The sequence below is a fragment of the Apostichopus japonicus genome, chromosome 5 (genome assembly GCF_037975245.1).
Source record: "Apostichopus japonicus isolate 1M-3 chromosome 5, ASM3797524v1, whole genome shotgun sequence".
Lineage (NCBI taxonomy): Eukaryota > Metazoa > Echinodermata > Holothuroidea > Aspidochirotida > Stichopodidae > Apostichopus > Apostichopus japonicus.
Window position 1 is genome coordinate 18,291,735 of NC_092565.1, and position 16,245 is coordinate 18,307,979.

The following is a 16,245-nucleotide window of genomic DNA, read 5'->3' on the forward strand; positions in this document are numbered from 1 at the left end:
ATGTGTATGTATGTACGTGAACCTCTGGCGAGTTTATTATTTACAATATATATAACGCCAAAAACATACTTCGTGTTTTTTTAATTTGTCTGAAGGCTGAATGGCAGTAATGGATCAGCATCAAGCTTTTGGCGCCTAATGGTGTGCCACACACTTCAGTTTCACGGCCAACTGTCTTTTAATATTACCCATTTTCATTTATTTTACAACATATGCCGGTTTGTGCAATGCGTGATAAATGACGTGAAAACATATCCTATCCATTTTACATGTCAAATTATATAAATTATATCTGTAGTTGAATTTTCGGTATTGATTTTTAATTCTTACCAAGAAAATTTTCTATTTCTGCTCTGCTTATGTCACGTCTCATTTCAATTTGAGTCCTTTAATGAGAATACAGCTATAATTAATTTCGAACTAAACCTTACATTTAATAGGAGGTTGTTGATTTCTGTGTATATATATGCATGTAGGTCATCTATTTAAAGTGAAACCTTGGGCTATATTTGTACCAACAAGGCAGTGATTGGCTCATCAAGCAAAGACTATCTACTTAACCGTTCCTATAGAAACAGCGATTAAATGTTGACAGAGATTTTGCAATATGGAGCGTGAATAAAAACAAAAATTAAGTAATATAAGTAATATACAGTAGCCCAATGATATATCAGATAATGCTTTAATGAGAAAAGATGGTTATGTTTGATAGCATATCCGTGACTTAATGGAAATGGGCTGGTTGATGTGGGGGGGGGGGGTAGTTAAAGACGTTTCACGTCAACTTCCGATTCACCAGGAAGCATTTTTTTTTAAATTTCCAGCGTCATATTCATTTGCACTTTTAAAAACGTGTTCAAACTACATTACATGTACCCTCACGATCACTTAATATCAAACCTGTCTTATTCAACAGGAATATTTGATAGCATACCTCAGCCTATTCATGTATTCACAGTCACGAAGTTTGTAGTCCTTTAGTACAATACATTGGCTCCTTGACCATTTGTAAGGTCATACATGTATGGTTTCTGAAGAGGTTTCAAATGAAAATTGTCTTCATGCCTATTTCTGTATAATCAACTATGATCATCCTTGCAGCTGAAATTCAAGTGCGCCAATAAAAATCCCCAACGTATTCGCTAGTCGTTGTATCAAGATAGTTGTCTCAAGTACAATTTGTCACTTTTGTGCCTGTTTTACTGTAACACCCCTTAACCCTCACCCACCCCCCCCCCCCCTCCCCAACAACCCCAACATAATTATGAAGTAATTGGAAATGAAATCATAGGCGCATTGGCATTTGACGATGCGCATGATTTCTTGTTTAAAGAGATTAATATAGCGACAAGGCATGTTATGCATCACCTATATGCGGTGTTACTACGGAGGTGTATACGCTATGTCTGCTTGGAGATTATAACTTGGTTTCATGTTTATTCAATGATCAATTTAAATATTATAATTTTCTCATATGAGATTTAAGTAGCAATTAGAACTCAAGACTAATTAGGCCAAGGTTATAATTGTAACATAATATGATAGGCAATAAAAATTACAGCAAAAGAGTTGTTGATAAAAGTATAAGCTTAACAACAATTAGTGAGACGAATGGAAAGGAACAAAACAAATATCAATAAATACTAAGACGGTAAATAAAACCAAACAAACAACAACAAACAAAGAACCAGCAGAAAACAAAAACGGAAATTGTGGCAGTGTCAAACCAGAAAGCAGTTGCAGCGCCCTGGTCAGATAAAGTCAAATCTTGTTCAGATTTTTTTTAGGGGGGGGGGGGGGGTTGTAACGTTAGACATGAACGGAACGTAAAATACGTTAAATGACACCATAATATAGGCTAACGTCTAAACTTATGAATGTTACACTGGAAGGAAAATGTGTAAATAGTTTTTTTTTTAATTCTTAAAAGACGACTATTTAGTAGTAAGATAGATTTTAGCAGTGAAGGAACTTATATGTACTTTGGTATGGCTATTATATGTTACCTATAGTTCGCGTTCAAAACAACTTGACTTATTCGATACTGTAACATACCCTACGACGTTGTGACTTATTGCAAGCAGAAGTTCACCTTCAAAATTAACCCATTTTAAATCAAATCTTCATTGCTGACGTAGGGGTGCTATAGCTTTAGTGACATCACGTACTATGACTATGTCTCTTCAACCCTCACATATAGGGAGCCTTTTCCAATGTTACGGAAATTCGTTAGGTATCTCACAGTAATTGTTATATTTTCTGCTAAAATTGACCTCTGATTGTAGGTTTTATTGAACCCTCCAGGCTAAATGAAGTATGTTAGGGATCTAATTTGAAGAGGTTGGTAAAGTTCACGAGGAACCTTTCCATACGTCTGACCTTTTTCATAAGGTCTAGGCCTATATACACTACTATAGGAGCATGCATTGTTTTTAAGTGATGATATTATTATGCAATACTGTGTATCAACGTTATTACGATGATGTGTATATGGTATTTTATAGGCCTATGTTGGAAGATTAAGTAAACTCGAAAATATGTGCATTTGTTATGTATGGCAACATACACTAGGGCCTACTACAATTGTAGAAACTATAAGGTATAAGACTGCGATAATGCCGTGTTAAGTAAAGAATATACATATACAATGATAAATAAAGAGTTTATTGTAATGCAGAAACATACTTTTCCTAAGAGTAGAATGAAAGAAACAAGAATCCTTAATAGTGCGGTTATAAAAGAGGTAACCGCTGATTGTATAAGTATAAGATGCATGTTTATTTGTGTCTTGTTAAAAATATGAAATTGTTTAGTTTGGAGGTTATTGAAAGGCTGGTTGACCTAGATAATTAAATACTTCCGGGCAAGTGTAATTGGTCTGTTGAAGTTTGAACGTTAGTGACCATTATTTGAATTTCTAGCATATTATGAGCCTATATTGATTTATACCTATATATATTAACAGCACTAACAAACGTCCACATTGATTTGTACATGAAACTCAGAGTATAGTTCGATGTACATCTACTATGCGAAAAGTACCACATATCAAAGTTTAGGTTTTGTTATTTGTTTTGAAATGTATCAGATTTCCACATGTTCTCGAGTTTTTAAATACCTGTGATATTAATGTAACTAAGAAATAATATCAAATAAAATCGCATATGCATTGAATGGCGGAGAGATATAGGAACACTGCAACGAAGCTTGCTTTGTTGTACGTACGTAGAGAGAAGTTCCCTTTTTCTCTATCTTTTAATTCGAACTAGCCTACCTGTTCTTCTTCAAATTAGAAGAAATTTTTAAGCTCGGATATTTTTTAGTTTAAACTATTTCTTACATCAAGCATAGCTAAATATAACAGTAAAATTATTGCTTGTACCTGCACTTTTAGGAGGGTTTCGTGCAAAACACAGTTGTTAATTCCCCAACCGCCCCCCTACTTCCCCCTTCCCCTGCTCATAAATCACCAGCGACCACAACCATCATTTTCATATAAAGATGATACAACACACCTTGCGATGAATAAATTCTCCCAAATACCTAGGGAAACTGTGCCTCAATGATGTCATATTTATACTTATTTCAGTCTCTTGTGTTTTATGTGAGAGAACATTAAAACTGCGATATCGCCCAGATGGAATACATTATTTCTTAGCTTTTGGGAAAGTTGTCCGTCGCAGTTTTCTCTATCGTGTATGAATCAATGATAAACGCTTTTCTTCGCTTTGCCTTTATACGCCTGAATGTACACCAATGTTATACATCCATTTTCCATCGTCGTGTCTGTTTTGATGTTGTAGCGATATGCGTTTCTCACCTAGATTCAACAGTAGGCTTATAATGTGACGTTATTAGCTTGCGTCATACACCTACGAACACGAGAGAAAAATAGATTACAAATAGCCTCAATAATGGTATAAATGTCAAAAACGTGCAAAATCTAGTAATGGTAAAACAGGTCAAAAAACGTTATGATTGATATTTTTGAAACACTGTTCTAGTGGTTCCACTCAAATCTGTGTAAAGATGGTCAGATGATTGACGTAATACATACTTGACGTACGTTAAATACAAATAAAAGTATAAAACTGGCCATCTGTTATTAAGAGTGAAACTTTGCTATGTATACGCAAAGACGTCATTAAATATAGTGGTCATTGTATTCTGATCAATATGTTATTGTTCAATTCTTGTTCAACCATTACACTTAATTTTAGAATGAATGAAATTTTTATTAAATGAAATAAAAATAAATTGTTATCAATTAATAACATTTATTACTCTTTACTTGGAGTATGAGGTTCAGACGTTTGGTGAAATCGACGACGAAAGGCAAATCTTCTTGTTGCAATTCTATTGGTCAGGTATGACTTACCCAACGGTCTTTTCACATGTTATCATTCCTGCTTTTAAATATTAAATTCGTATCGTCTCTTTGCTGAGACCACAAGCACCAGTTCATAAAATTTGCTAATCCAATTGCTTTTGTCTTTTGTCGTGTTCTTCTTTTTTTTTTAGAAAATAATCATATGGAAACATGTAAATTCATCGATGCATGTAGTCCTGAATGTGTTTACTTTCTATTTATCCATTTGGCATATATATATATATATATATATATATATATATATATATATATATATATATATATATATATATATATATAAAGTGCGCATGTCTTTCAGTAGTTCGTTAACCATCTCCTGTAGATGGAATGTGTACCTTAAGTGATCATCACATGATCGTAGGTTTCACCTTTGTATCGTGCCGAATATTTGCCGTTAAAGTTAATCCATATGACGTCACGGATTCCCTAAGTCACGGTTATAACTCTGATGCGGCCGGAAGACCTATTTATATAACGTATCTTATCAAGGAAACTACCTAGTCAATTCAAGAGACATTACTTGATCCGCCATAGTCGCTATGTTTCTCTATATGATGAATATGGCGATGACGATGGCGATGACGATGACGATGAACGTGACGGTGACCGTGACCGTGACTGTGACGGTGACGGTGACGGTGTCGATGAAGACCACGATTACTATGACAATGATGATGATCACGATGATTTTGTGACTAGACTAAGTATAGTCAATTCAACGGTGGTTTGATATAAAAATGGTATACGAACATGTGACCTTTCAATATTCAAGTATATTCACGCGGTTTGTTATGGCACCAGCGAATTCTGGTAAATTTCGACTCAATCTGCAGCTTTAACAAGCGTATGAATGCAACCGACTGGTATCGTAAGTGATTGTGGTAAAACAAAGTAGGCTCAATTGTGCTTGAAGAATCGCAACGTTTAAGTTAAAATATTTTTTTCTTTTGTCTGATTGAGATGTTTTGTAAATAAAATATGATAAATATCGCACGTATAGATTTGGTCAGCTGTTATCTCACGTAATCATCCGTAAACAAGCTATCAATACAATTGACCGTGTGTAAATACTATATTTTATGTTTTTACATTACACATTGCCTCATTATCAATGAGAGCGAAGTACGACAATTAGAAAAGTCACACTGCAGAAGTGCATTTCGAGCTAATTTCTGGTAGCTCGGATTGCTTTTAATACAGGGGAGCGCACTTTAGTCGCCGCGAAACGTATTAAAAATCGTGTTTGTAAAGCAGGTCTTTCCAAGTTCATGGACCAAAACCATTGTTATTTTGTTTGTACTTTTTTGTTCCTTGTCGTTATAAGGGGAGCATTTTAAATTCACCGGGGTGTGAATGTGTGTATAAATGATGTTTTAATGGGGGACGAAAGGGGTGCGTGATTCTCTTACTCTTTGACACCTTTACAATATACTTTAACAATTACTTCGTTTATTATGGTTTCGTTTATTCCATCTAGTTTGGCGTTTCTCTGTACAGGAAAATGTACTTTAACGATATAAGACATAAAAACAGACATATATATATATATATATATATATATATATATATATATATATATATATATATATATATATATGTATATATATATATATATATATATATATATATATATATATTCATGATTAACTTGAGTAGATTGTAAACTATTTACTAAGGACCACCTCAAGGTACAAAGCTTTTCCGCTGAAAGGCGTAGATACTTTTATGTTTAATCTCTATCGTGTTTTTAAAAAAAAAAGAACGTATCGAATGCGCTACATAATTGTAAAAGGTTAATTGGTTGAATACTGATCGCTGCATTTAACGACCTTTAAAAGTAAATTGGTAGCGAAAGGGGTAATATTACATATATTTGCATTGAAAGCTAGCATTAAACACTCCGCCAAGACTGGCATAACACTCTCCGAGGCTTCAAAGGGATCAGAAAATCATATCAAACAATGTTTGCGAAGAGAAAGGCGTTAATGGCGTTAGCAATATGATGCAAGCGTGAAATATCCTTGCATCGAACACGTGCAACCTACACCTTGCCCTCCCTAATATCAGATTGCAGACAATAACGCAATAATCAAAGAGTAGGAGGCAGGAATTTGCCGCCATATGCCCTTGGGGTTTGCTTTCTGTTTAGGCCTAAATTTGCAAGTCAATGCAAGCACTTACAAACATGAAGGTTTACACGAAGGAACACGTGGAAAAGTGGCCTAGGTCATGCATGTTATTCGTTGCCATTTACCCTATCATTTTCCCGACACATTTTTTCATCCTCGTCGCCCCCTACCCTCCCTCTCCCCTCCCCTCCCCCTCCCCTCCCCCACTCCTTCTATCTGTGTTTTCTATCTATCGGCCTTCCCTTCTTCTCCCATCCTTCTATGGAACGCCATAAACGGACATTATTCAGTAACATTTTATACAGCTTTCACTCCTACGGTAGTAACTTTTGTGTCACATAATGACAAAACAATAACAAGTCATTATGTTATGTTCTTTTTACGCAGCATAATGACCAAGGCTTGAATTTTTATTGGGCTGTCTGTCAGCTGTCACAGAAAGGTCGCCATTTCGGACAAAAATCATATCGTCTTTATTATGCAGTTTTTACTGCCGACTTCACGAAAAATCGTAGTCATTATTGCAACAATATTTACAGTCACATGTTGACCAAGAAAAAAAAAATATTCGGCAATGCTATTGTCAAGTAGTGACTAACATAAATCTTCCTCATTATGCGGCAGTCTTTCAAGACAACACTCAGTTGTTTTATTAGATGAATGCAGAAATTAGGAGAATATCGTAGAATACAGCGCAAGAATTCGCGAATTACTCTCTAATCATCGACCTTAAATTGCCCTCTATCAAGGTATATAAAGGCGCACCATCAGTATATTATGCGATGGAGAAAACGTAGTTTAATGCCCGGTGAATGGCTAGCATGTAAACGTACCACATCAGTACTAGTAGTAGTACGGTACATGCTCACAATTCCCCCCAAAAACTACTTGTTAATGCTGCAGCATGTGTTTCATACGTACTTCGCGCGCATTTCGCAGCAAAGCGGAAATCCTGCAGTGTTTCTTGAACAGCGCCGCCGCGACATAAATAATGTCCGTTTTGGGGAGTGCTTTAGTCATTCTGAGGCAGTGAATGCTGCGGAATAACGATTACGTTAACGAAAGTCGTTCTGCTGCAGTAACGACTGCCGCATAACGAGCAAGATATACTGAAGTTACTGAGTAATGTAATAAATAAGTTACTGAATAATGTACGTTTTGGCGTTCCATATCCTTCCCCCTTGAACGGAATTTGATGTTATACGTGACTAAGAACGTTAATCACGTTAAGAACGGGGGATAAAAACAGAACGTTTGGTCTTTATATTCAGAACCCAATAAGTACAACATACAGTGGGATGTGGCCATTTACAAAATGGAGACTGCTTGTGCGACCAGGGCCCTTAGCCCAATTCGCCGTCATGTACCCTTGGACCTTCCCAATTCACGCCTCCCTCTCACCCTACCCCTAAAACAAGTTATTATACGTGCCGAGTGTTTAATCATGTTACAACTGAAAGCACATAAGAAAACAGTTAACGGAACATATCCACAGGTGGAACACTGATATAGGCCGTGGTCGGTCAACTTTAGCACCTGAGCTCCTTTATTGAGGAGAACTGATTTTAATCCAGAAAGACATTCTATCCGTTTTTCAATATTGAGAATCATTTTCTTATATTCCATCCTACAATCGAGTATCTGAAATATTCATTATTTTCTCTCAGAATTGCTATACAGCACTGCACATTACCACACAACATCTTCTACTGCAAATAATATATCAAGACAATTAGCCCACATTCTTTCATAAGCATTCCCATGTCTGTTTCAATGTTAATCGGTTTTTATCAGGCTGTATCTTGATCCACAAAAATCTACCCTGTCTTTCAACTTTTGTTGCTAATCGTTTTGTATATCGTAAGAAGAATTGATATAAATTTATCACTTACTAAATATATATATATATAAAAAACATCCGAAACAAGTTGGAAATAATCTCAAGCACTGACCATAACTTATTTGTATATAATTAAGACCGATTATCTTCAGTATATGCGTTCAAACAATGCACATATTTTTATTCTCTTTTTTTTTTTGCTATCATTTCAGGTAAATGAATGCTGTCTATAAAGCTTTTCTACGTCGTAAATGTGATAGACGTTTGATGAAAGGTCATTCTTTCCCTCTGCCTCGCTTGATTAAGAAGATGGAGGGAAATAGATGAAGTGAAAACCCCCCTGTCATCACCCTCTCATTCTCCTCTCTGATTATAGCTGTATCCTCCTATACAACAATCTTCTGCCTCGAGTCCCTATTCATATTGATATTGGCATGAAGTATATATTTATACCGAGTGCTTGGCTCCTTACGAGATTATAAGACTTGAATATTATCGGGAGCGTTTCATATAAGCCTTAACAACCTCCTCTTCATCACGGTATAGGAACAGAGAATTCAAAGAGCTTCTTTGCTATGCTACTTAAAATTTTGACAGGCATGATGTGTTTCTTGATGCGATGTTATCCAAACAGCCTTGACGTAGGATCGTATGAAATCCTTCCAGGCCCTAGAGGCTAGTTCGTACCTCGACAGGGCTCTTCTTCATTCAAAGCTTCAGCTGCCAGTAAAGGTGAGGATCCATCTCAAAAAAAAAGAGAAAAAAAGCACAGGGTTTTTCTTTCTTTCCTTTTTTACTCTTATATGTTTTCGACTTGGCATTCTCCTTTTTCTTTAAAGAATTCTTTTAGCAACAAAGAAAAGGACGAAATGAGACAACTTCTCTAACTGGTTATCACTCAAAACGTATCATTTCATCAAATTACGAGTTATATTTTGTCAGGAGAGTGATTTCTTTTAAGAAGTGATGTTCAAATAAATCATCGTTTTTTCGACGGGAAAAGTTGTCAGCATATTAGCAAGGAAAAGAAAAGGAGTGGTGCGTAAATGTGAGAATATGATGAATCTGTTTTATAAGAGGGAGATTTGTTAGGAATCATCAACGAGATGACACATGGATACCTTGAAGAATCTCTCATCGATGAATACCAAATGAAGGAAAACCTAATTTGAGGCAAATCTTGAGATTTTGTTGAATTTCTGCGCATTTCCGGACGGGTCTGTCTGGTTTAGAAGAGTACAGACCATCATTACAAGAATCTTCTTTCCTCCATGGATATCCGATGGATTATTTCTAAATTGGGTTTCTATTGTATACTATCTCGATTTGGATCTGTTCTTTGTGTTTTTATATAACATTATGTAACAATATCATTGCAATAAATTGCGCCGCTGAGGAAATTTGCTTATTTAGCTGTATGCTTACAATACAGTTGAAGGTTTATCGATGTGAAGTGGTCTATGAATTATTCATCTTATGTGGATGGACTTGAAGATTAAGGTGAAATCGTGATAAAAGACAAAGCGAGTAAACTCTAATATATATTGGCATTTAGTCTGTTTCATCATTTTCATATTATAAAAAACTTTCTGAAATCGAAAATTTTGTTTCTTTACGTTTAACGCGCAGATTTGGGATGCCAAGCTAAACTCTGTTATTGGAAAACAGACAAATATGAAGGCAAAGACAGAATAAATGAAGGTGATATCGTGATGGAAAAAAAACAAATGAAACTCAAAGATATTCTATGTAAATTTCATATTATAAAAGACCTTTGTTTCAAGACAGAATTTGGTTACGTTTAACTCGTACATTAGTGAAGATGAAAACTATAACAAAAAATTAAGGTGAATTCGAGATACAGAAAAAAAACACTATTTTATGTAAATTCCATATTATAAAAGATCCTTGTGACAAGCCAGAACTAGTTGATACCTTCAACGCATACACCAGCAATATCGAAGCAAAATCTGTTATCGGAAAACTGTGGATAGTTAGTTAATTTGAGACACATAGATCAATTTCGATCAATTTCTTCTCGGATTATTTGATGCCACAGACTTCGTCCAGATAGAGGTTTAAAACAAATGACAGTCAGGGCCAGAGTGGTTATCGCAAGAAGATTTTACCTTTCGGAGAATTCATAAAGATCATTTATTTTCATCATCTCGTATTTTGTCATCTTCTGGAAGGAAAATAAAACCTCGTCATCATAATACGATGGAAAACCAAACAGCGAATGATGCTATTGCTGCTGCACCATTCTCACTAGGAGTTCAAATCCTTCTCGGAATAATATTATATTTCATGACGGGTTTTGCGATGTGTGGAAACATGCTTGTGATCGTGTCAGTCTGTGCCTTTAGGCAGCTAAGAACGATCACGAATTATTTTATTATTTCCTTAGCAACCGCCGATCTGCTCTTGACAATACTGGTACTGCCTTTCAACGCGATATTCACAATCACCGGACACTGGCCTTTCGGATTTTTCTTTTGTGATCTGTACATATCGGTAGATATTCTAGCCTGCACGGCATCCATTCTGAACCTTTGCGTGATTGCGCTCGATCGTTATTGGGCGATAACCTCCCCGTTTACTTACTACCAACGAGTAACTGCAACATCTTCCTTCATTTTAATAGGATGCGTTTGGGTGGTTTCCTTCCTCATAAGCGTACTACCAGTGTTATTGAATCTCCACGAGGATGACTTCTTAAGAGAGAATAATTGGTACGACGATCCGTCTTTTTGCGTTCTGGGAGTCAACGGCATTTTTGCGGTCGTCTCTTCTATTATCTCGTTCTATATACCAGCGGGTGTGATATTTTTTGTGTATTTCAGAATATTCCGAGTGGCGCGCAGACAGGCGCGGCAGATCGCTTCGCATAACAACGCTGCGCAACGCTTTCAGGACAACCGTAAAGGTAAACCGTCGATGGCAAGGGAACGAAAAGCCGCCAAGACGCTTGGTGTTATTATGGGAGTATTTATAGCCTGTTGGTTACCGTTCTTCACAGTTAACGTCATTGATCCATTCTGTGGTAGGTGTATACCAGCGACCGTATTCAATACATTTGTCTGGCTTGGATACATTAACAGTTGCGCAAATCCTCTGATATACGCACAGAATCCATCATTCAGGAATGCGTTTAAGGGGCTCCTATGTTGTCACAAGTGTAGAGGAATCAAGTACAGAAGTGGAGAATCCAGTGACGATAACGCGACCGTAATCCAACAGCGAAGACTGGCGAACACGTCCCAAGTTAGAACGGTGTCGAGCAGCGTTATGAAAAGTCAAGTCGAATATAAATGACAGCCGTGTGAGATTTAAAGACATTTAAAGGGGGGAGTTGGCAAAGACAGGGAAGTTATAAAAAAAAAAATGGGGGAAGTAAGAACATTTAACAATAAACATTTATGACATATTTTTGCTGACTACATTTGACTAGTGATTTTGGTTTGTTCTTAAAGTTGAATACGAACAGATTGCTAACATAAGGTACTCTCCGACTTCGAATTGTCTGGTAAGGAACTGAGAAGAAGCATAGAGAAAGGATATCCAGATTAGAAAATATTGCAAATCGAGGCAGAATAAAAATTAATCGCTGCCAACATGTGTGCATAAGGTTGAAGATCCTATCACAGAATGATATCTCATGATATAAGTTTGAAAGTAATGATATTTAATAAAGATGTATAGCTTAATCAATAAATGATGAAAAAAAAAACAGTGAATTCAAAACAAGACTGATCGGTCATGGCATATCCCCACTGTTGTCTCCACTCTTATTGAGGCTGATATTATTATCAAGATAACTGCAATTTTGAAGTAATTTTTTGTTGCTATTAGTTTCTACATACTTATAGATTAATTTGTTCTGCAGAATGCACAATCTAAATTGATGTTTTCATAACAACGCACAAAGTGCCACACCTTCCACACCATAATCCCAAAACTTATATGTTTTGTTTTTCCTTTTTTTTAAATCTTATTTTATGTTTGAATTCTTTATTATTTGAAGTTATCCTTGTTTGTAGAGCTGTATAGATTTAGGGAGTAGAGAGTAATAGCTTGTAAATATATGACAATCCAGAGTAGAAGTATTTATGACTATACAAAGCTCTGTAGTTTAAAAAAACGATTTTCAGATAACGACAATCCCACCGCTGCTACCATAAGCCTAACCTCTACATTGTTACATTTTTATTCATGATTTATCAGTTTAGAAATAATTTTATCTATATTAGTCTGTAAAGCTTAGACGGGGTAATTGAAAAGTCTGCAAGTTTAAAGAAAACTTTTTTCTTTTTACATCTTACATTTTATTTCTTCATATCATGCAACTGGGCAGTATATTATTACTAACGTTTTTGTTATTTTTAGCTTATTGTTTATTTATTGCTGTGTTAATATCCTGAAACGATGCAGCCCTTTAATATAGCAGTGATATGGAACTAATCAGAAATTAATTGGAAGAGTTATTAAACGTTTAATATCTTTAAGAACCCTTAAATCTCATTATTTAGTCACCTTTATTTATATCAGCCTCATCAATAATTCATTACATTAACCATCTCAATATTGCAGTATACGAACCTGTGACTGAATATTAAAAATAATTTGGTAATAGATAGATGGATTTGTTACAGGAAGATTAAGTATTAAATCAAAATATATTTATCCATTAACGTGAGATGGTCTTTTCTTAACTTTTATTAAATTTTTAGTTTCATCTCTACTTTTGATTTCTTTTTATTTGAAACCTTGTAAAAAAGATGAAGAGGATAAAAGAAAAATAATTAGCTTGTGTAAAAGTTTCCGTTTCCAAGAAAATTAAGCCGCAGATGCTCTAACGGTGAGAACATTACTAAATATATTTAATATTTCACGGTGTATTTAGTTTTAACATGGTTTAGTATTTTTCTACGAGAAAGTTTAAAGGAACATCGTGTTTTTGAGCGTATACACCTCATTTGTTGAGCCCCCAAAAGTAGTTTTGCCAAATTGTATGATTTTTGAAACATTTTTATTCCCATAGACCTTTGTTAATCATTGGAGGAAAGTAAGTGACATTTACAGTACACAGTGACAAATGACTTGTTAATTCAATAATCCTTGATTTTTGTTAATTCTTATCCAAAGGAGTTTGTGAAACAGACTCGGCAGGGATAATGAAGGGGTTGACAACATGCTTGTTTTGTTAAGAGACGATTAAATCTCAAACCAGTTTTTTTATTTTAAAATTATATACAAGTATATTATTGATAATAAGATAATACTTCGATTTCTTGTTGGTATATTGTTCTCCTTACATTTCTATATCAACACATACCCTGAACACTAAATAAATTATAATTCCAATGCACCCTTGTAATACGATATATGAAAGATATTGATGACTGTTTATGCATGTTCAACGTGTATTGTATACATAGTCCGACTTATTGCGGGGTAAATATGATATGTTTTCTACAAAGTCAGAAAATGAACATTTATATAAAAACACATATTTTTTATACTTAGCGATTAGATCTACAAGTATATATTGGAAAAGAATGAGTCCTGACTGTAATTAGGTCTCTGTTCTTTCTTTATACAATATTTTCCCCGGTCTCCGTGGTCGTATCCCCCTGACACCTTCCCCCCTCCCCTCTAAGAATGACTTGTCCCTTTTTCGAAGTGAGGATTCAAGTCATTTGACTGTAAACTAAATGAGCTATTTAAAGAAAAGGATTCCGTGTTAATAATCTTTCGCTGAAGCTTTGAAATCTAGGTAAGAAACTGGTCACTGAATAATATCACAATGTACGTAATCCATCCATAGAACTATTGACGTAAGTAGAATATTAAACGTGTGTAACATTTGACGTGTGAAATGGATTTTTGACTATTTTTCCGAATTTATTTATCCCGCGCTTTAACATTTGATGAACTGACGGGTATTTTCACAATATACAATATGTATATATGAAGTAAAAAAAATGATTAATTTTGTTTGTTTTTTTTTTGCTTCTCCTTTTTGCTTCGCTCCAATTCAGTTTATCCTTCTTGGAATTTTCATTTATCGACTTTTTAGGTGAGTAATTAAAAATTAAGAAGGTCATTACCAATGATATACTCTTACACGCCCGATTAATCGATACTGTTATCGACTCTTGATTGATTTTGAGATGAATTTCCATTTGATTCTGCTACATTGGACATATGTCAGGTAATAAGCAATAAGTGAACTTTTGACCGGTTATCTGATAGCATACTGCCTTTCATGATGACAAAATGGCCACTCACGGTTTTTGCATGATAAATGGTACGTGATAGTGAGAAGCCACTCCGGCACGATTTGAACAATTTCTTGTACCATGTTATGTTGAAATATTTCAGTTAAAGAGTACAATACGTGTAAATTAACCCCGTTTTGCTACTGGCAAGCAGTATATATGATTAAGTTGAATTGGCCAATCTGATTGGTCGACAGAATGTGTATATTTGTATGCCGCAACTCGATTGGACATTGAGTTATATACTCCCGTTGAAGACATCATGTGACCCAAGCATAGCGGTATCGTTGACCGTGATGTTCGTGTACCATATCTATAGATGGCTGCACAAAAGAGATTGTTCTTTGCGAATAAAGTTCACAAGTCACGCGCCTTCGCCATGGCCCACCATTAGTGAGTTTTGAAAGGTTTTCCTTTTTTCTCTTTTAGAAAAGATATATACCAGTAGAGGATCCGGGAGGAGGGTCTCCCCGGACCCGATTCCCCCTCTCATCAGACTTTAAAACATTAAAACTAAGCTGCAATAATAATATCTATGAAACAGCTGAGTTGCATAATGAAAAAATGTAACACGCTTCGTGTGTGTGGCATTCCTTATCGATGGGTTTTTATACAATGCTTCGTTGGTAATCACGCTATTTAACAATAGTAGTTTCCCCTTGGTCCCTTCTTTTGAGAAATGTTAATCCGCCATTATATATTGTATAGAACATAGAGATGAGGCGTGGAATTACGCCATTTTGAAATGGCGAGGGTTCGTTTCCGAGCTGTATATTTGATTTAACACATAGATGGTGGTTTTAAACCATCAAACCCCAACACGTGTTTTTGTATAATAATAATACTACGACAGAGCCAACTTAACGTTACATCTATGGCGTATAGTCAAGGATCTGGAAAGGTCAGTAATTTTAAGTTACTTTTCGAAATGTTTGAACCCTGCCAGTAAACGAGGTAAATAAGGTTTGTGTTTTACTAAAAGTGATGCGAAATAAAGGTTCTCTACTTTCGTAATAATGTCTTATGTTTTGCTTTTCTTTGTATCGTTGTTAAGTGGCTTATTCACATTTTGATGCATCTTTTATGAATGATGAAATATCCAATAACGTCCATTAGTAGCCATGCACGTGGAAAGGGGATCTCTTGCGATGAAAATAGCAATTTATATACTTGTTGAAGAGAGGTTGTTGGCAGCGTGTGTCTGCATATTAAATCTATAAAGGTCATCAGTTTTGACCGCACCACATTTTAGCAGGCTAAAAATTGCTAGAAAGTTTGGAACAGAATTTTTCCTGCTGGTTCTGAATCTCAAAATTATTTCCAGACACACTGAGTTGTTGTAAATAAGAAATTTAAATGACTTGGTGATGAAAAAAAAATACTTCCAGGGTGGTAGTAAAATGCGTGTTAAATTTGGAGATATAAGTGACCATTTTCATTTACTTTCTAGCATATTTTAGTTCAAAACTGATGGCCTCTAAAGGAACTGCAAATAAACGATTGATTTTCTATTTTGGTATTCAAACAAGTTTTAATTAGCGATAATGCAGTTCATCTCCATATAAATAGTAGATAGATGTATTGATCCTTATCCTATTATCCAAA

General features: G+C 35.3%; 1 protein-coding gene across 1 annotated transcript; it reads left to right on the top strand.

Moving 5' to 3' along the window:
- The first annotated feature begins 8,983 nt into the window (after positions 1 to 8,983).
- On the top strand, positions 8,984 to 15,487 carry LOC139967911 (D(1) dopamine receptor-like). The gene is made up of 2 exons (XM_071972119.1): positions 8,984 to 9,091; positions 9,989 to 15,487. The coding sequence occupies exon 2, from the start codon at positions 10,580 to 10,582 to the stop codon at positions 11,672 to 11,674; it is 1,095 nt and encodes a 364-aa protein (XP_071828220.1). The 5' UTR covers positions 8,984 to 9,091; positions 9,989 to 10,579; the 3' UTR covers positions 11,675 to 15,487.
- The last annotated feature ends 758 nt before the right edge of the window (positions 15,488 to 16,245 follow it).

Excerpts from the sequence above, each read along its gene's own strand:
- LOC139967911 (XM_071972119.1), top strand. The coding sequence starts at position 10,580 with ATGGAAAACCAAACAGCGAATGATGCTATTGCTGCTGCACCATTCTCA.